General features: G+C 36.4%; 1 protein-coding gene across 9 annotated transcripts in view; it reads left to right on the forward strand.

The window, feature by feature from the left end:
• Positions 1 to 20,292, forward strand: part of ark2n (arkadia (rnf111) N-terminal like PKA signaling regulator 2n) — a 106,992-nt gene that overhangs the window by 64,735 nt on the left and 21,965 nt on the right. The window contains exon 3 of one of the 9 annotated variants that reach the window (XM_073042303.1): positions 5,376 to 14,398. The exons of the other annotated variants lie outside the window; for them this stretch is intronic. Coding sequence (XP_072898404.1) covers positions 5,376 to 5,839 — 464 coding nt within the window. The 3' untranslated portion in view covers positions 5,840 to 14,398. Of the gene's footprint in view, positions 1 to 5,375; positions 14,399 to 20,292 lie in introns of those variants that run through there. 9 annotated transcript variants of the gene reach the window in all.

Genomic DNA, 20,292 nt, shown 5'->3' on the forward strand with positions numbered 1-20,292 from the left:
GAAAGGTGCAAAAGCCAGCATCTATGCTGGTGTGGGGGTGCATCAATGCCCACGGCATGGGTGAGTTGCATGTATGTGAAGGTACCATTGACTCTGAGGCGTATATTAAGATTTTAAAGAGACGTATGTTGCGATCAAGGCGACGTCTCTTCCCGGGACGTCCATGCTTATTTCGGCAGGACAATGCTAGACCACATTCTGCACGGGCTACAACAGCGTGGCTTTGTAGACACAGAGTGCATGTGCTTGACTGGCCTGCTGCCAATTCAGATCTATCTCCTATTGAAAATGTATGGCACATCATGAAGAGGAGAATCAGACAACGGAGCCCATGGACTGTTGAGCAGCTGAAGTCTTCTATCAAGCAAGAATGGACAAAATTTCCAATTGCAAATCTACTACAATTAATATCCTCAGTTCCAAAACGTATAATAACTGTTATTAAAAGGAAAGGTGATGTAACACAATGGTAAACATGCCTCTGTCCCAACTTTTGTTGAGTGTGTTGCAGCCATCAAATTCTAAATTTGTGTATATTTACAAAATGCAATTAAGTTGGTCAGTAAAACTATTGAAAATCTTTTCTTTGTACTTTTGTCAGTTACCGTAGATTCCGGACTACAGAGCGCACCTGATTAAAAGCCGCAGGCTCTAATTTTAGAAATAAAATCAATTTTTTAATTGTAAAGGCCGCACCGGATTTTAGGCCGCACTGCTACTTTTAAATATACATACGTATCGGTAACACAAATTACGTTGCATATACTTTTTTACTGAACAGCACGAACAACATTCCAATATCTCCTAGCGACTGGTAAAAATATATATACTGCAGCTTACCAGGAAAAGTTATTGATCGACTTAAAAGCAGCGTTTTCGCTCGGGTCTAATCGGCTCTGACGCGCTTGCGCAATGCGATCGGGTCTAATCGGGTCTGACGCGCTTGCGCAATGCGATCGGGTCTAATCGGCTCTGACGCGCTTGCGCAATGCGATCGGGTCTAATCGGCTCTGACGCGCTTGCGCAATGCGATCGGGTCTAATCGGGTCTGACGCGCTTGCGCAATGCGATCGGGTCTAATCGGGTCTGACGCGCTCGGGTCTTGCTTTTCTTCGAGTATTTTCCATGTTGATGAGGGTGAGTACAAATGACTGATTTACAATAATTTAATTGTGAAAGTGCGCTTGATTTATCGTACAATTTCATTGGACCTCTGTGAACTACTCATCAATTTTATTGGTCTACTGTTACGAGGCAAAATGTTTACGAGGCGGCATGAAAAAAACCATGTATTAGCCGCTCTGGATTATAGGCCGCAGAGTTCAAAGCTGTTCAAAATGTGGGAAAAAAGTAGCGGCTTATAATCCGGAATCTACGGTAAATAAAGGTTCACGTGAATTAACTTATCACAGATTTTTGTTTTTATTGCATTTTGGAAAATATCCCAACTTTTCTGGAAATGGGGTTTGTAAGTAAATTGGAAAGATTAATACATCGGCAAAGAAAAACTTTAATTGGAATATAAAATGTAAAATAAACCTACACTAGTAACCAGAAGCAAAATCTGGTTTTTAAAGCAAAAATTGTCTTATAACGATCAAAGTTCATAAAATGATTATGAACTATAAAAGAATAAAAACGGACATAGCCAGTACTGCTAAAACCATATATTTATTTGAGGCGAGATTCTGAGGCAGTAGGATAATTCTCGTCCAGAAAACTTTGAGCTTCAGATGTGGAGAGAAAAACACACCATGATGCATTCGAAGATGAGATTCTAAGTTTCGCAGGTTATAAAAGCGCTGGTTTAAGCTTTTTCTTGTAACATTCGGACATCAAAGGTTTAAAAGCAAGCCGCGCCTTCATCACTTCTGGGCTGAAATCCTCCGCAAGACGGAATTGGAAATCCCACAATTTAATCATACCTAAGCGGCAAGCTGTGTGAATAAGGTGCTCTTTAACATGCACATAGTGAAATTGAACAATTACAACTGGTGGTTTAGATGAAGAAATTAGTGATCGGCGCATAACTCTATGGGCACGATTGAGTAATGGAGGATTGTCTGGGAATTCAGAAGGGAGCGCATCCTTTAAAAGTTGAGCAAAATACTTTGAGGGGTCCCCTTGTTCGATGCCTTCAGGGAGACCAAGTTTGCGTAAGTTCTGTCTTCTAGATCGATTTTCAAAATCGATGCTCTTGGCTTTAAGTATTTCCAGCTGTTTAATCGCCGAAGATAGTTTCTGTTCCAAATTCTCGATTTTCAAGTCTCGCTTCCAAGCGTCCTCTTGCAGAGTTGAGATTAAAATTTGATGCTGTTTAACTTCATGACCAATCTTATCCAGAGGATCCTGGAAAGCCTTTAAATCTTCTTTGAAAGTTTGTCGTTGTTCTTCAGATTTTCATTTAAAAGCTCCAATAACGTATCGTAAATCAATTCAGTACACTTAGGTTCAGTCTTTTTTTCCTTTCCATTGCTGTTAGAATCTTTCCCAGTGTCTCACCCTTTAGATTTTAAAGCCATTTCTGTACTCATTTCTTCAAAACTCACAGTACACATTCAAAGATAAATCCAAAAAAAAGTGATAAGAATCTTCTGGTGTAGGTAAAAATAGGTTCAATAAAGGTGATCATAGGTTTAAAAAAGTAAAGGTTATGGAGCAAATCCAAAGCAGTACTCACTCCATGAGCGTCTCCTGGTAGACTGAAGCTTTTCATTCCAGGAAGAAGGAGATATCTTCCTTTTTTTAGACAAAGGGGCTTCCCTTCCTCCACCATCAACTCTGCCTTCAAACTCATCTCTCCCATTTCACACATATCTGCTCTCACCCCATCCTCCCGCCACCCCACTAGGAATAGGGTTCCCCTTGTCCCCACCTGCCTCCGGGTCCAACATATAATTCTCCGTAACTTCCGCCACTTCCAATGGGATCCCACCACCAAGCACATCTTTCCCTCCCCCCTTTCTGTTTTCTGCAAGGATCGCTCCCTACGTGACTCCCTTGTCTGTTCGTTCTCCCCCCCCCCCCCCCCCCCCCATCCCTTCCCACCGATCTCCCTCCCGGCACTTATCCTTGTAAATGGAACAAGTGCTACACCTGCCCATACACTTCCTCCCTCACCACCATTCAGGGCCTCAGACAGTCCTTCCAGGTGAGGCGACACTTCTCCTGTGTCAGCTAGTGTGATATACTGCGTCTGGTGCTTCAGGTGCAGCCTTCTGTATATTGGTGAGACCCGACGCAGACTTGGAGACCATTTCACTTAACACCTACGCTCTGTCCGCCAGAGAAAGCATGATCTCCCAGTGGCCATTAGTTTTAATTCCACGTCTCATTCCCATTCAGATAATGTCAATCCATGGGCTCTTCTACTGTCAAGATGAAGCCACACTCACGTTGAACAACAATGAGGAACAGCACCTTATATTTTGTCAGGGTAGCCTCCAACCTGATGGCATGAACATTGATCTCTCTCACTTCTGTTAATGCCCCTCCTCCCCTTCTTACCCCATCCCTTTATTTATTTATTCATTCATTCATTCGTTCATTTATTATTTTCCCCTTTTTTCTCTTTTTTCTTTCTCTGTCCCTCTCACAATCACTCCTTGCCTGCTCTCCATCTCCCTCTGGTGCTTCCCTCCCTAGGCCTCCCATCCCATGATCCTCTCCCTTCTCCAGCTGTGTATTCCTTTTGCTAATCAATTTTCCAGCTCTTAGCTTCAGCCCTCCCTCTCCTATCTTCTATCATTTCGGATCTCCCCCTCCCCTTCCCACTTTCCAATCTCTTACTATCTCTTCTTTCAGTTAGTCGTGATGAAGGGTCTCAGCCCGAACATCGACTGTACTTCTTCCTATAGGTGCTGTCTGGCTTGCTGTGTTCCACCAGCATTTTGCATGTGTAGCTTGAATTTCCAGCATCTGCAGATTTCCTCATGTTGTCGAGGCACTTTAAATGTTTAAAAAAAGGACTGAAGAATTAAGACTGCCTTGTGGCAGTTTTATGACCAGAAACAAAATTCAAATGAGTTTATTTCATATCCAGCATGTGCTGGTGATAGCGACTTCGCAAATTGCTTGTTGACATACAGTAATGGTAAAGAAAACTTTGTGGTTTTTAAACAAAATGAACCATAATAACAGAATTAACTTGTCTTTATAATTGAGAAGAAGAGCCTTGTACTTTTCATTTAGCTTACTGTCTACAGAATTGGTAGTTCGGTGAATTCTAGTGCTGAAGATGCAAGATTATTGACAGGAGCTAGCAATTTAATTTGGAATGACGATGAGGAAGGCAGTCATTGTAAAATCATATTGTAACTAGCAATAATAAATGTTGTTAACCACTTACAGTTAATTCTGGGGCAAAGATGACAGTCATGTCTTTACAACAACACACACAAAATGCTGGTAGAACACAGCAGGCTAGGCAGCATCTATAGGGAGAAGCGATGTTGACGTTTCGGGCCGAGACCCTTCGTCAGGACTAGTCATGTCTTTAAATGTTTTGTGATTAGTTTTAAGATGCCTTGGTCCTGTTCTTTGATAACTATCTATGACATTTGTATTTTAAGAATATCCTGATACAGAACATTGTAGTACTTCGAATTCATTTGTTTTTATTGAGTGTGGGAATTTACCATTTTTTTTGAGTTGAGGGAAGTTATTGATATGGCAAAAATGCAGTAATTTTTCATTTTAGTTCTAGTCTCATTTTATTTCTTTTCTGCTAAATCAGAGTTTAAAAATTAGTAATGTGCAAGTTTGTTAACTTTCTTTCCTTGTCTAATTTCATGCCTGTAAGCTTCCAAATCTAAATATCATTTTTAACAAAATAGTACAAAACTCTACTAATGCTGTTAATGTTGAATGTCAAAATTTAGCCATGTTAAAACTGTTTTTCTTCCATAATTTAATCAAGTTTTAATCATTTATTGAAAAAAGGAGTTTCATTAGCTAATTTATAATTGACAAAAATAATTACACTTGTGATTTCCTTTCTAATCTTGTTTATATTAGATAAAAATGTATTGCGTTAAGACCACAAAGTGAGCCCTGTGTAGCACAGTAGAAGTTGCTTTTCCATTTGGGAACAAGAATCCTAGCTAGAATGAGGCAAGAGTTTATTTTTCAGTTAAAGCCTTTTCCATCATCTGTTGATTAATGTATATTTTTCTTTACAGCCATGCATCTAATGTCTCTGTATTGTAATTTTTGGGTCATACAAAGTGAATGTGGATTTTTAAACAAAGCTATAATACAAGAATGTTATGTAGAATGCATTTTGATAAGGCTGACTGAAAGGGATCCTGTCTCTTTAAAAGGTAAAATGGGTGTGTTGTAATCGCTCTTATCAAATGGCCTCAATGTCTTTCAAGCTGCCAACACTCGTGCAGAGGGGTCTGCAGGCACATCCGCCCAAATGGCCGGACTTCTGGACAGTGGGATCTCATGGGAGCGGAACTGTATCGGCAATGTCCTGGAGGAAGCAATGAACTGTTTTGCCGAGATGCAACGACAGACAGAGGAGAGATTTCGGATGTGGATGGAAAAGTTGACCCGCTTGGACACTGATGAAGATGCAAAACAGCAACCAAATCGACAGGAGCCCAAAATGTCAACAAGTGGCACGCCAGTGCCTCCTTCTAATCAATCTGGCACATTTATGCATCTATCCAGCAACCATTCAAATCCACAACCATCACATAACCTTTATATGAATAACCAGCCAAATATTGACTGTACTCCAGCTTATCAAATGTCTTTCAACAACAATCCTTCAACTGGTTTTCAGGAGAATGGAAACTCCTCTGGTCATGACCTTAATCACTCAAATGTTTGAAGCAATCAGATATTCTATAGCATTAAACTCTCAGCCAAACAAGTATTTGAGCAGAGATCTTATAAATAAGGTTTCTAAATATCATACATGAGCAGCAATGCAATTTTGTATATGGTTTAGGAACTGTAGTGGCCAGGTTGTTGTTAATCTCAATGACTGCTTGAAATAGAATTTTAAAGCCAAAAGTCACCATGATAACCATAACAACCTACCTCTAATTTTATTAACGCAAGAGATACTGCAGATGCTGGAAATCTAGAGCAACACACACAAAATGCTGGAGGAACTTGGACAAAGAAGAGAATGTTTATTCTGTGAAGAGAATGAACAGTTGACGTTTTCAGGCCAAGAACCTTTCTTGAGTCCCGATAAAAGGTCTTGGCCTGAAACATCAACTGTTTATTCCCCTCTGCTGATAATGTCTGACTTGCTGTGTTCCTCCAGCATTTTGTGTGTACCCTCTTATTTTCTCATTGGTTGCATTAAAGGCAGATATTTTCTCTCGGTATTGGTGTCGAATTGGCATATTGATTTATTACCTAACAATTAGCAATTATAATTTAAAAATAATAGGAAAACTTTTTTTACCATTTGAAGTCACCAGTTAATAACCTAAGGATGTTCAGTTGACGCACCCACATATTTTTGGATGTGAGGCTATTCTAATTTGCAGCAAAGACAAATAAAATCCCAGTAATCCCTGCATCATGTCTGGAAAACATTGAAGAGAATGTTTGCCAAAAGATGCCTCATCTTTGTCATTGTCCCAAATGGCCCCCTTGTTTACTTCCTCTTCATTTGGTAAATCAGCTACTCATCTCTTCCCTTCCAATTTCTTATTTTTTCTTTCTGGCTCAACATCTTGCCTGACCAGATACCGATTAAAAACAAAATGACTCAAATGTGCATTGTACCTTGCTCCATTTATGCAATACAATACTAGTTGAACTGAATTTCTAGAGTTCAGTGTGTGTTCAGTGCAAGCAACAAAGCATGCATTTCTATTCCAATATCTATTCTGACTTCAGAATGGTCAGCAGAAACTGTCTTAAAGTTTTTGATCTCTGACACTTGAAATTGTATATTTCAAGACTATTTAGGCAGTGGTAATATTTCTACTTATCCTTGTTAGATTCAGTGTAATCCTACAATACTTGTTTGCTGTGTAAGTATCAGAAACTGAATGCCGTAATTGCAAGTTTCAGAGTTAGAATGTACTAACCCAGTCAAAGTGTCTGCCGTATACCAATATATTTTAACCTAGAGCAAAAAATGAACTTTGGAAGAACTCAGCAGTTCATGCATCCGTAGGGGGTAATGGGAAGCCGATCGGTTCATGCAAAAAGTCTTGATCTGACATGTCGACTGTCTGTTTCCCTTAGATATGTCTGACCCACTGTTCCTTCAGCAGCTTGTTTTATTTTACTCCAGAATCCAGCATCTGCAGTCTGTTGTGTTTCCAATTTATCCGTATATTGAAGTTTGGAAATTGCCAGCAACTTCCCACTCTTGATTGGGACATCAGTGAGATGCATTATAAATACCTTTCCGTGAGCAGATCTGAGAAAATCAAAATTTCAACTATTGTCTCTAACTTATTGCTGTAGATATATTTTTTGCACCTCCCCATTCTCTCCCTTATCATTCTTGCCCTAAAATTCTTGGTAAAACAATTGAGATCTCAACTTTGATCATGTCATCTGATTACTTGGATTTGAATACTATGTTCCTATGGTGATTAAAATCAATCGGGAGATGCAAAAGTGATTTTCACCCAATTGGAAGAAATATTTACAATTTTAGATCTTAATTCAACAGCAGCAATAGATATTGACCTGGTGGATTTGTTATGATTCATGGCATATGAATATAGTTTTGTGTGGTTAAAGAGGAGTGGCCATTAAAAATATATAAAGCTTTTGAGTTATGAGATCCTACATATTCTGAGCATTGTATTTCTATCACTTAGTGGGCTATTGATATGAGGCCATATGTCATTGAATTATAAATTTGAGATCATATTGATAGAATCTTTCTCAAAATTTATAATTGCTTAACAAAAGTATGTATGTTAGGGTCAACAAAGCATTCTCACTTATCCTAGTAAATATATTTCTTAATTGGCATGGTATTGACTAGCAGTCATTTAAATTTGATCCCTTGACTGTGTTGAGATAACTTCTACTCTGGGTTCACGTGTGAAAATTTTCTGCACATTCAAATCATTTAAGTGACATTTGAAACTGTAGTAGGTTTTCCCCCCCAATATGGATGAATTCTGATCTGCCAAGTAGCCATTATTGTCTGTTTTTACCTTCTGATCCTAGTCCAGATGGGTAACAGTGTTGCAATTGGTAATCTAATGCACCTAGGCTAAGGAGGGTGAACCGTCAGCTAGGGATCTTGTTTTTTATTTGGTTTGCTGTCAATTGAAGTGTTGACAATTAAAATGCACTGGGTTGTCAGATAAGGACGGGACTAGCATTGTCTGTTTTTGACACTTGGGTGAGGTCTGAAAGTGCTGTCTGAATATTAACTGGTATTTTGAGGAGCAGAAAGAAGAAATTAGGTACAAGAAACTTGCTCAATTGATGCAAGGATGAGAAGTTAAACTTACTAAATTGTATAAATTTTACAGTATAGTCAGTCTGAAAATAATTTAGGCCACTAAGCATCTAACACTCCCTCACCTCCTCTCCCGATAAATAATCATGGTCAGTTTGCATTATCCTGATGGAAGTATCGATGGTATAATCAAATAAGTGTATGTAAATTTTCCCCCTTCGTGTGTCAATAGACTTTCAGTGAATGTGTGCCATTCAGTTACAGTTTAAAGTAACAAAAGATTAGAATTAGTTCCCATGGTGAAAGCATGAAGCTTCCATAAATGTGACATTTTCTAAAGAAAGTAACAATCCAAAGCATGTTCTTTAATTTTCAAGTGCGCTCACTGAAATAACTTGAAGTTTAGGATTTTTGTGGTTTATATAAAATGACCACACACCAAACTAGCTTATCCATTGCATGTGCTGATAAACCAAAGTTCAAATTGCAAAAACAAATCCTCTGTTTTGACAATTTATAAGTTTAACCTTATTTTTTAAGAAAACAATTCAACCAGCACTTGTGTACTTTTATGCACGGGATGTTTATTATTTAATAATCATATAGAAAGATCAGTGCTGATATATCTCTGAAATGTATTATGGTCTTATATTGCAGACTTGAGCACTGTATTAGCTGTTTACAGCAGATTACTATTTGATATAGGAGGTTAGAGAGAATATTGTGTGCCCATCCATTATATGTTGGAAATATCCCAAGATTGGTTTTGAGTGAGTAATTTGAGTAAAGTTCTTTCTGAAGGAATATACTACTAACACATTTAGGAGGGAGGAGAAGGTTCAACTGAACAGCAAGTGCTGGAAATCTAGAAACCACAGAAGATGCTAAAATATTCAGTAAGTCAGGCAGCACCTGCTGATTGGGGATCCGTGGTGATGAAAGAACATGACCTGAAATGTTAACTCTCTTTCTCTCTCATCGTGGGTTGCCAAGACAAGAGTATTTCTAGGATTTTTGTATTTATTTTTCAAAACCTGAGTTGAGATCCTAATTTTTCAGAATTTAAATTTTATGCTTCCAGGGCTGTTCTACCAACTTATCATTGTGCTGGATATCTGACATTGACAGATCTTAAAGTCTTTGTAGTCGCATTGCTGGTTATGCTTTGAACTGATATTTGAACAAATTCCTTTAGATATTAACTAATGTGTTGCTACAAGCATGTGTGCTGTGTTCTGACCATGTTTTCCATCACCAGAAATCCATGACTAGTTTTGTCTTCAAACAGTATGTAGGAAGATTAAACTTAATAGCACGTTATAGTAAACTGTTCAAATTTAACTTCTCAAAACTTTTCCCCCACATCCTTAAAGTTAGGAAATGATCCACCAGACATGAAGTATTTTGCCTCCTTTGCAGAATTGTTTATTTTTATGTAATCTGATTTTTTTAAAATATAGTATTAGGAAATAACCTTCATCTAAGCAGGCAGGAAGTTTTGTCCAAATTTTCTGAAATAGGTTGAATGTGTAAACTTTAGTTTGGAAAGGTTCTATCTAATTTTGTACGAAACTTCTGCACTAAACCTTAATAAAAATACAATTTGGGAATGTATTCCTTGTTGGTGTACCTGGAGTGAATTTATCTCTTAAGCAAACTTAGTTCCATGGCTTTTCGTTGTCTGGGATTTAGTGGAGCTATGTTGCAGATTGGTGATACCTTGTGACCCAACTTGAGAAAGCAGTGCCAATATTAGATTTTAACATTCTTTGTAATTTTAAGTTTTCTTTTTTGTTGTCTGTCATTCAGAGATTAATGACAATGGTTCGTGTTCTTACTTGAGAATTTCTTTTGGGAAGATATTGAAGGGTGGAGTGGTTTTGGGTGGGGAGAAGTAAAAGTAATTTTTTTTGTGCATGGTTTAATATAATTAGTGATAACAGTTGATTTATTTACAGTCCCCTTCCCACAGTTAAAGGGTCAAGGAACGTTGGACTCAATTTAACTTGGAATTTATTAACCCATTCTAGATGAGGGATGTCTTTCCCAGATGAGTGAGAGAGGTGCAAACATCTTTAATAATTCCCTTTCCTCCTACTCACAATAATGGCTCAGTTCTGTAGAATTGTTATAATTGACAATTCTGTGATATTTTTACATGGAATGTGCCACTTGTACTAAGGTTGTGATTGAAGAAAAATCCAACTTCCACTAGTATGCATAGATTGAGATTCACTCTGTCTTGCACCCTGGTTCTCTAAGAATTGTTTTAAATTTCCTTTCTATCTTTCCTGATTTTGTAGATTTACTGGTTCATTAGCATTATAACAGTCTCTGTAATCTGTGGCTCACTAAGAATGAATGTAAGGTATCTCCAAAGATGAAATTCTTGAGCAGTTTTTGAAAAAGCAGCTCATGTAGATCCATGGAGGTAGGGTTTCTACTCTTCTGTTATTAAAGCTGCTATTTGCACTGAAATAATGAGTTACTAGTATTAAGCAACATCTGTGGACGCTAGTTGTGAACAGTATTTACAGTGCAATTTACTTTTAAAACTGTACTAGAGGTGGACACAAGTATCAGATCTGGGATTTGTTTTTTTAAGCTGGTGATAAATGTGCCTTTTCCATTTTGTCTTTCTTTTGCATTAAACTTAAAATTTCAAACTTTTAGAAACTGAAAATGATTCCCCCCCCAGTCATTTAACTAGTGCTATATTTTTGATACAGTTCCAAATAGAAACAGTTTCATTATAGATTTAATGCTCTAAACTCAGTTTTAGTTGCTTATCATTCTGAAAGTTATCAGTAGAACCAGGAAATGACCTAGCATGATTTCCAATTCAGTAAGAACTTCTACATTAAAATCAAGAATGATTTGATTTTTTGGGATTCTCTTTGTGAAGTAGGTTCCTTCAGAACAGACAGGAGGTTACGTGCATTTGAGGTCCTGTATCAATCACTGAACATTATCTTACATTAAGTATTAATGTAAATGGAGCAGAAATAATCTTTTCGAGGCTGCTATGTTATTCACTGAGATCTGCGAAGATTCCCACCACATCTTGCAACCTTGTCTGATCTCCTTATTTCTTGATTCCATTGCTCCTTATAAAATGTTGTGGTGTTTAATGAATTGCAAAACTAACTTTAATGAGTTTGATGCATGACTGACGGTGTTTTACCTCACACCTAATTCTCAGTGTTACTGCTTTAAGCTTTTAATTTAAATAGGGACAAAAAAATTGCTCATTCTTCCTTATTTTGCCATGGACTTCATACTTAAAAGATAGTATGCTCCAATGTCCAATGTGATATTGTTGTGTGAGTGTTAAACCTGACTTTTAGCAGGTTATACACCTTTATTTCCCGAATACCATTCCATTTGGGATTTCTAGATAATCAACATAATACTGACAAATTTTCCTCTATTTTACACAAACTAAACCATTTCTCAATTACTGTTTAGTTAAGTTTAATGACTACTATTTCTCAAAAGAATAGTGTTTTGTTTAGGCTATTGAATTATTAGCAATCAAAAGACAACAGATGATACAAACTCAAAAGAAGTACAGCTTTGTGAGTAAGCCTGTTCCCGTAGTCCAAAAATAAAATGTCAGCCCTAGTCTGTGCTTATTTGTTTCTGTATAAGCTTTGCTGTGTGATCCAACCATTTTGCTTCTCCTTGTGCGCACTGATGTTTTTTCAAGCTCTAATTAAATAATTTTAAAATGGAATTCATGGGCTTGGAAAGAATAAAAAAACCAGAATCTAGTTGTGTCACCTATCCGTTTGTTATGGCTAATGTGAGACTGGGTGCAGTGTTCCATATTTGACTGAAGCAGTGTTTTGTAAGGATTTATCAGGATTTCATGTACTTCTGTTTATAAAGCCAGGAATGTGCTATGCTTTTTAAAAATTGTTTTCTTAACTTCCTTAACACTTCCAATGATTTATGCAAAACTGTCTTCTGTATTCCTTAAAGTATACTGTCTAGTTTTAGTTACTTTGCATTGTTTATCCTCCTGAAATGTAACACTTAGTTTTTCTTCTTAGAAACTATTAATCATTTGTGGTGAGGTATCTGAGCATTCTTGTCAATGAAACAACAACAAATGACAAATCTCCTTGGAACTCAGTAGGTCAAGCAGCATCTGTGGAGGTAAAGGGATGGTCATCAATTCACTTTGAGACTCTGCATCAGAGGTCTATTCTTCAACATTTAGATTAAACCAAATAATATGTTTACCTTAAAGGATTGTTGAGTACAGAAAAAAAATTAGGGCCATTATGGAGTACCGAGTGAATTCTTCCCAAAAACCCGATGCAGTTTTTGTACTGCAAAGGTCAACATATATAGCTTAATCATTTGCTCTGTTTGTTCAAGAATAGATCTGATGCAGGGTTTTGATCCCAAAACATTGATTATTCCTTTGCCTCTACAGATGCTGCATGACCCACAGAGTTGCTCCTGAAGTTTGCTTTATTATTAACTTTGTTTTATTTACAGGAATGCCCAAATACCTCTTTACTCAAATGTTTAATTGTTGCTCACCAAATAACAAATACTTTTTCTATTTCTCCTACTAAAATTAATAACATATCACACGATGCATTGCCTGCTGTCTTGCTTACTTAAACTTTTCCCCTTTATATATACTCAGTGCTTTCCTTGCAACTTAGTTTTCAATGTTGTTTTGTTTTGTCAGCTGATTTGTATGTTTTATCAATTTTATCAAATTTAGATTTCCACATATTTGCCACCCAATTTTTTTGAATTTTCTTTTATTAATTACTTTGTCTTTTTATAGTAATGTTCCAACTAGCTGACAATACAATATTGTAGACATGAGCCTTTAACTTTCTAAGCAGTAGTGAAAAATATTTTGATTTCACAAAAGCTTACTTCCATACTAATTCATCCCCTCATAACAGCATGGTATATCATTCTTCCAGTAATCAGTGCCTGAATTTGTACAAATGAGACTTCTCATGTAACATCTTGAGCATATTCATTTACATTACCTCATTTGTTACATATTCTATAATTCTCACCATGTACAGTTGATGTTTCATCTTGTCTTGTTTAGTTGAACCACTTCCTATATACAGCAGAAAATTAATTGGTGATTTTGAACATCCCACTGAAAATGCATTATTGCCCAGTTTGATTAGATGAATTGTCATAAAGTGGACAACAACAGTATGTTCACCCAAGTATAGAAGCTTCAAGTTTCTGCTTAAGAAAATTACCAAGTCAATTACTGAATGATTGTTCCCCAAATTTTTGATCTGTTTTTACTTGTCCAGTCTCCACTTTACAATAAGCTTATGCATTTTCAAGGTAACTTTTTTTTAATGGAATGTTCCCACCTTGTATAGTAGCCATCCTTGGGCATTGTTTTGGAATACTTTAGATTGTGTTTTGTTGTAATTAGAAGGCGATTCCTTTCTCAGCTTGCTTACCAGTGCTTAATCTCCTATGCAGCTCAGCAAAATTGAAATGGAGTCACTAACTTAATTTAATTCAGATCTGAAATGAGATTATCTTTACAATGGGTTATTGACTTTTATTTTTTAAGTAGGGGGAAATTTGGAATTTTATGCACTTTTTAATGAGTCAGTATTAATTGTTAATATCCAAGTCTCATCACAGAGAAAAGTATATTGAAAATACACTTAATAGGGCTGGGTTTGGGGTAGTGGTTTCCTCATTAATGTTTTGCAAAGCATCAAATGGTCTAAGCACTCACAACCCTACCCATTTTTGGTAAAACTAAGATAGCGGGTGTTGTAGTGACTCCCAGCAACCAACATCCAGGATTGGTGCTTGTGTCCGCCTTTATTTTCTAAGGATTTGCTTTTGCAACACCTTACCTATGTTATGTATCTATATTGTTTGCTAAGTTCTCTATTGCCCAAATCCCTGTAAAGTCAAGAAGTGTAAAGTAAAATAACTGCAATTTCATTGAAAATAAATTGTTCAGATTGAAAATTTCTTTTGGCCTTTTGAAGTTTTCAGAACATAACTGGTGTAATTTGCTTGGCTTGAATATTTGTTCACCTCACTTGGTACCTTAAGATTTGTTTCTTTGAATATTGCAGTGGAAATCTTCATAAGAATAATAACGTTAATTGTTTTTGCCAGAAGAAATGCAGCCGCACTTGTAATAATTACCATTAAAGAAATCTGTAGGAAGAAGAGGCAATCTTTTTGAAGTAGCTTTTTCAGCAAAATGTAACAGTATGAACTTCAGTGTTCATGGGCTTGAGTTTCCAAAAATTGATGAGTAATTGATTCCTTTTGGCTCTGACAAAATGGGAGCTTTTAAATTTGAAAATACATCACTGGTTAGTGAGGTCTGATGTGTTGCTGTACATATTTGTATAATGTTTAATGATACAGTTGTATGCATTTTGCAGCATCCATTCTTAGTAGGCATTCTTGCCCTAATCCTGAAAAGAAAGCACTGGCTACAAGTAAAGGTATAATAAGCTATAAATCTGTTGGCTTTTGTTAGTTAACTCATTAAAAATATCAATACGACTAAATGTACAGTGCTTAACCCACCTCTTATTTGGCTCATTTTAAGATTATAGTCTTTATCCCCTGAGCAGTTCTGCTTACATGATGACATCTCATACCTCCCTCCTCCACAATTTCAGTATTTCTTACCTGACTGCATCTGTTCAAAAGCAATCAAAGCTATGAAATGTGTTTGATTTTCCCCTTTTTAGCTTTCTTCCATCCTTCCATTGCCATCACTGAAGATGTGGCCTTTGTCTCGTGTTGAGTTTTCTATACTCATTGTGAAGTCTTAATGCTTTTAATTTGTGAAATTTAGGATTTACTGTAACCTTTAATGCTCCCTGAAAATTTTCAGGAATTGTGTGGAATTGAACTAATTCTGGTTAACTGCATGCAAGTTAAACCAGTCCAAAACTAATCTGTGGGCACATTTATGACTCTGGTCAGTCATGAGAAGTTCAAAGAGTATCGTTACAGTGGAAGTCTTGAAACTGTAATTTGACAGGCTATGACACCTCCGATAGATGCAATAAATTACCTATCAAATGCACGGGGCAGTGATTGGCGTATTTTTTTAAGAAAATGAGTGATTTGAGTTATTAACATTACACAGTTGAAAGCTCAGCTTTTCAGTTGTGATCAAATAACTTGCAGTAAAATTGTGAATCAAGAACCAGTGCTAAGTACATTTATTCAATGAGCAGCACAAAAAATTGGCTATTTACACAGCATCTTATATTCCATTTGTAAAAATTATATTGACTCCTTAATTGAAGACTTATTTGCTTCAAGGGCCATCAAAACCTCAATGTATAGAAAGAGGCTTTGAAATTCAATTTCAAAATTGTCTATTATTTCATTATTAACTTCATTGAGATTTAGGAGGAAACCAATTTAAAATCAATATTTTTACAATTTATCTCTCCTTGTGCTGTGAAAGTTAGATCAGCATGTTTCACTACTATGTTGATTTTATATATACCATTTAAAAATCTAATAAACCAAATCCTTACTTGAAATTTCATTTTGAGTAAAGAAATTGACTTTAGGACATTATTTTCATTTGAAAAATACCTGGTTATAACAAAGTGGCTGTAAGAAATATTAACTAAAAGTACAGTGCATTTTACTAATATAAAAACTACCAAATCTGAATGGCTGTTTAGTTTTTGACAATATCCTTAATGTAAAAAATCTTTGAAAACTGCACTGCCAAACTCCTACAAGATAAATACTTAATACCATCAACCCTGGATAAGAGCATTTTAATCCCTCTTGTGCTGTCTCAGAATACCGTGGTCCTTTCCCTTGTAGTGATCTGCACTAAAGCAGTACGTTTCTTAAGCTCGACGGCGTGTTATTTGGTAACACTGAAGATGCAGGACCACAGCTACAGAAATAACCAGATGTACCTGTACTTTCTGAATCTGAAGACTGGAAATTTTGCCAAACATATTTTAAAGGGGTAGGTGCTAAAGTATTTATATTTGCATGTATGTACTACCAATAAATGTTGCATGTCATTGTGTCTGTTCCATGTATTAATTGCTACTGTATAAATATTGACTGCAAGGAAATTATGAAGCTTTGGTCAGTGTTAATTTGCTTAGCTCTGCAACAATACATGTGAATATTTGTTGAATTATAGAATCTTACATTTTGTAACTAGTAACATTTCCCCCTTTTTTAAAAAAAAGTTTAAAACCAAATACCTCCAGAAAGAATGTTGATTCAGATAAGTGCATAACATTCTTCAGAAACTGCATATGGTTGGTTATTGGTTTGCAGGAAGACTGAAAAGAAAAACTAAGTGATATTATGTATAGATTATCAACACTTTCCTGTTTGGTTATGACAACCAGTTATTTTACTCTTATTCATTTTTGGACACTTTACTTTTGGCCAAGTATTTACCACATTGAAAATACTGCAACATATTTCTAAAATGGAAAAAAATTGGTTAAACTATTTTTAAAAAAGAAACATGCTCTTAATTCCTGTTGTAACGTTTATGTATGGTAGCATTAGACATAAATATTTTCAGGATCTTTTGTGCTACAACCCACGCACAATTGAACAGCCTGCTTGTAGATGGAGAATGGCCACTGCCACAAGTACTAAATAGTTGTTTATGACCTTAAAACTAACTAAGGTGTTGCTTCTACAGTTGGATGAAACTGAGGAAGTTCTTTCTATAGCATGTATTCATAACTGTATGCATTACTATTCCTAGAAGTATTTCTATTCTGATCATTTTTTTCCTTTAGTCACAGTAATCAAGTGGAGCCAATTGCATGCTTGTGTTTGTGGTTTTTGGAGATCCATCTGAGAATATGAATTTAGTCTGTGAATTTGTACCATTGCTGAGCTTCTGTTCTTAAATGTATTTGGTTCTATTCTGTCAATTTTGTATGGTTAGTTTTCCCTGTCAGGTGTGAAAAGTCCATCTTCACTTCTGATAGTTTAAAGTTCTAAAAGGCATGTTCTGCCTGACACATTGCAATAAAGGCGAGGTTTATTAGGTTATGAGAACAATGTCCATATCATTTAAAATATGCCTCCTTTACAAATTAATTCAACTATACATGAAAAGTTGGTCCTTCATATATCATTCTTTTGATTGTCTTAATCAGTCAAAAAGATAGAAATCATTAAGGAAGTATACAGCCAGATAAATGTGGACAGTACTGTACGTGTCACGGATATTGTAATCTAAAAGGAAGTGGCTTCTGACAGTTGTATCATCTGTCAAGATTCATTTTCTGATTCAATGACTTTAGACTTACTTTTTTTTAGAACAGTTCTGCTTTCTGTCATGTGTTTACTGTAGAGCTTTTCCCTCTGTTGCATCAGGCTAACTTGGGTGACCATTTTTGAAATACTGATGTATCTGGATCAATAGCAGGCACGTACCTTGCTCTATTAACTTAAAATATATTACTCTGTTAACTCAAAATGAATTATTTCTAACTTTGTTCCCATTGAAGCAATGTGGTTGTGGTGCATATAGCTAAAAATTTGGTTAATAACGAAATTCCTTTTTATTAAAACATCTTCATCAAATTAATATCAAATCTGATAAAGAAAGGGCCAAATTTAATTCAGATTTTGTACACATCAGTTTTCTGCAAAAGCAGTTGGGGTTTTCCTTTGTCAATTTATTAACACAGTGAACATTACTTGTTTAAACTTCCACTGATAGAACTGGGAAATAGAGTTCAATTGGGAAAAGGGTGAAGTGATGCACTTCGGTAGGTCGAACTTGAAGGCCAGACTGTTAGCAGTGTGGAGGAATAGGAATCTTGGGCTCTGTGTTCATAGATCCATCAAAGTTGCTGCACAAGTCGATAGGATGGTTAAGAGGACATATTGTGTGTTGGCTGTCATTAATTGGAGGATTGAATTCAAGAGCCACAAAGTAATATTGCAGTTCCATGAAACCCTGGTTAACCACACTTGGGAAATTGTGTTTGGTTCTTTTCGCCTCATTTATAGATGTGATATGGTAGCTTTAGGTGCAGAGGAGATGCTGTCTGGATTAGAGAGTATGTATGATGGGGGAAGGTTGAGCAAGCGAGGACTTTTCTTTTTGGAGTGAAGGAGAATGAGAGGTGATTTGACAGAGATGTGGAAGATGATAAGATGCATAGAATGGATTGCCAGAGACTACTTCCCAGGGCAGAAAAGACTAATAAGAGAGGGCATAATTGTAAGATAATTGGAGGAAAGTATGGGGAGAGTGGTGGGAATGTCAGAGGTTGGTTTTAACACAGTGACGGGTGCATGTAACACAGTGCCAGGGTTGGTGGTAGAAGCAGATACATTAGAGATATTTAAGAGACTTTAGATGGTCACATAGATGAAAAAAATGGAAGTCCACGCTGGAGGGAAGCATTAGATTAATCTTTGAGTAAGTTAACAGGTCGGTAAAAAAATCATAGGCTGAAGGGCCTGTACTGTACTGTGCTGTTCTATGTAATTTATATTCCCAGTAAATTGATGTCTCTTACATCATTGCCATGATTTACTGCTTGTATTTAAACTTCACCAACACTTGACTGCCCTGTATATTTGTATAGTCCAGCCTGTTTTAAGGACCTTACATTTTATAGCTTTTGTTCATTTTGCTTGTGCATATGGTACAGCAATGAAAGGATGCAAGTTGCATGTGCATATACAGCTATTTGGATGCAAAAATGTGTATGAAATGCCAGAGACACTGTCTTAAGCTAGCTGACTTTTAAGTGAGAAGTTTGCTCTGCTTTTAAACTGGATGTCTTTCTTTTAATCCTCCATCCCATATCTGTTGATGTGCATGCTACCATTGTTCTGGTGGGATACCTACCCTTAAGAAATTTCCTTGCAGCTCAATATCAAGAAGCGTATCATAATTGTTGCACTATTCTACCTATCTTTTCAGTTTCTAGAATATAAACTGAAATTTAATAACCACCAAATAGGAGAGTAGGAGGGTGAATGCTCTCATGGTGCAGAATCTTCCTTCAACGCACTGCGTTTTTGAATTTACAAGGTGATTAAAGGTAAAACCTCTCTTTGTGCACCTACTGTGATTTGTTTCAAGGTGGGGTTGAAACACCACGTTGTTACTTCATTAGGATTCAACTCCTCGCTATGAATGCACATTGATGATGTATTTTACATCCATGAAATTAAATCACAGATTGTTTAATAATGACTGAATTAGTTATGCCCAAAATCATTCAAAGCAGAATATGCATCTTGATGCAATATATTAGGTAAATTGAAGGATTAAAATATAAGCCTGATGTATTATCTAATACATAATACTCTTCTGAAGGACCTTGCAGGAACATGCACTCCTTGTTTCCTGGGGAAATTTGTAACATTTATTAGTTTATAAATGTCTAGACGTCAGCTGGTGCTGTCTTTTTAGTTTCATACAGTAGTTACACCCCAACTGAAGTACTTTGTAATGCTTGTGATTTTTCAATTTTGCAAACCCCTAAACAATTATCAGAATAAAATATACTGTATGTTGTCAATATTGGATGGATCTTGTTTGACCTCTGCAGTCATATCACCCCACTTTGAGCTAACTTTGCTGACACATTTAAGTGTTTGATTCTTAATAATCTTGAGATCTTTGTGGCAGACTGGGCCATGAGCAGCTTGACCTCAGGCTGTGCAGACTGGCTGTGTTCGTGGACTGCAATGGTAATTATCTGACGGGATAGAAGTTCTTAGTAGTTTTTAAAATGTCTCTGACTTTATTAAATTGACATTTTATATTTACATAAATAAAGTAACATTTTAAAGCAGTAAAATTAAAGCGGTCAATTATGGAAAACTCTGAACATCCTCTACATAGCACCATCCAG

Source organism: Hemitrygon akajei, chromosome 4, assembly GCF_048418815.1.
Source record: "Hemitrygon akajei chromosome 4, sHemAka1.3, whole genome shotgun sequence".
Lineage (NCBI taxonomy): Eukaryota > Metazoa > Chordata > Chondrichthyes > Myliobatiformes > Dasyatidae > Hemitrygon > Hemitrygon akajei.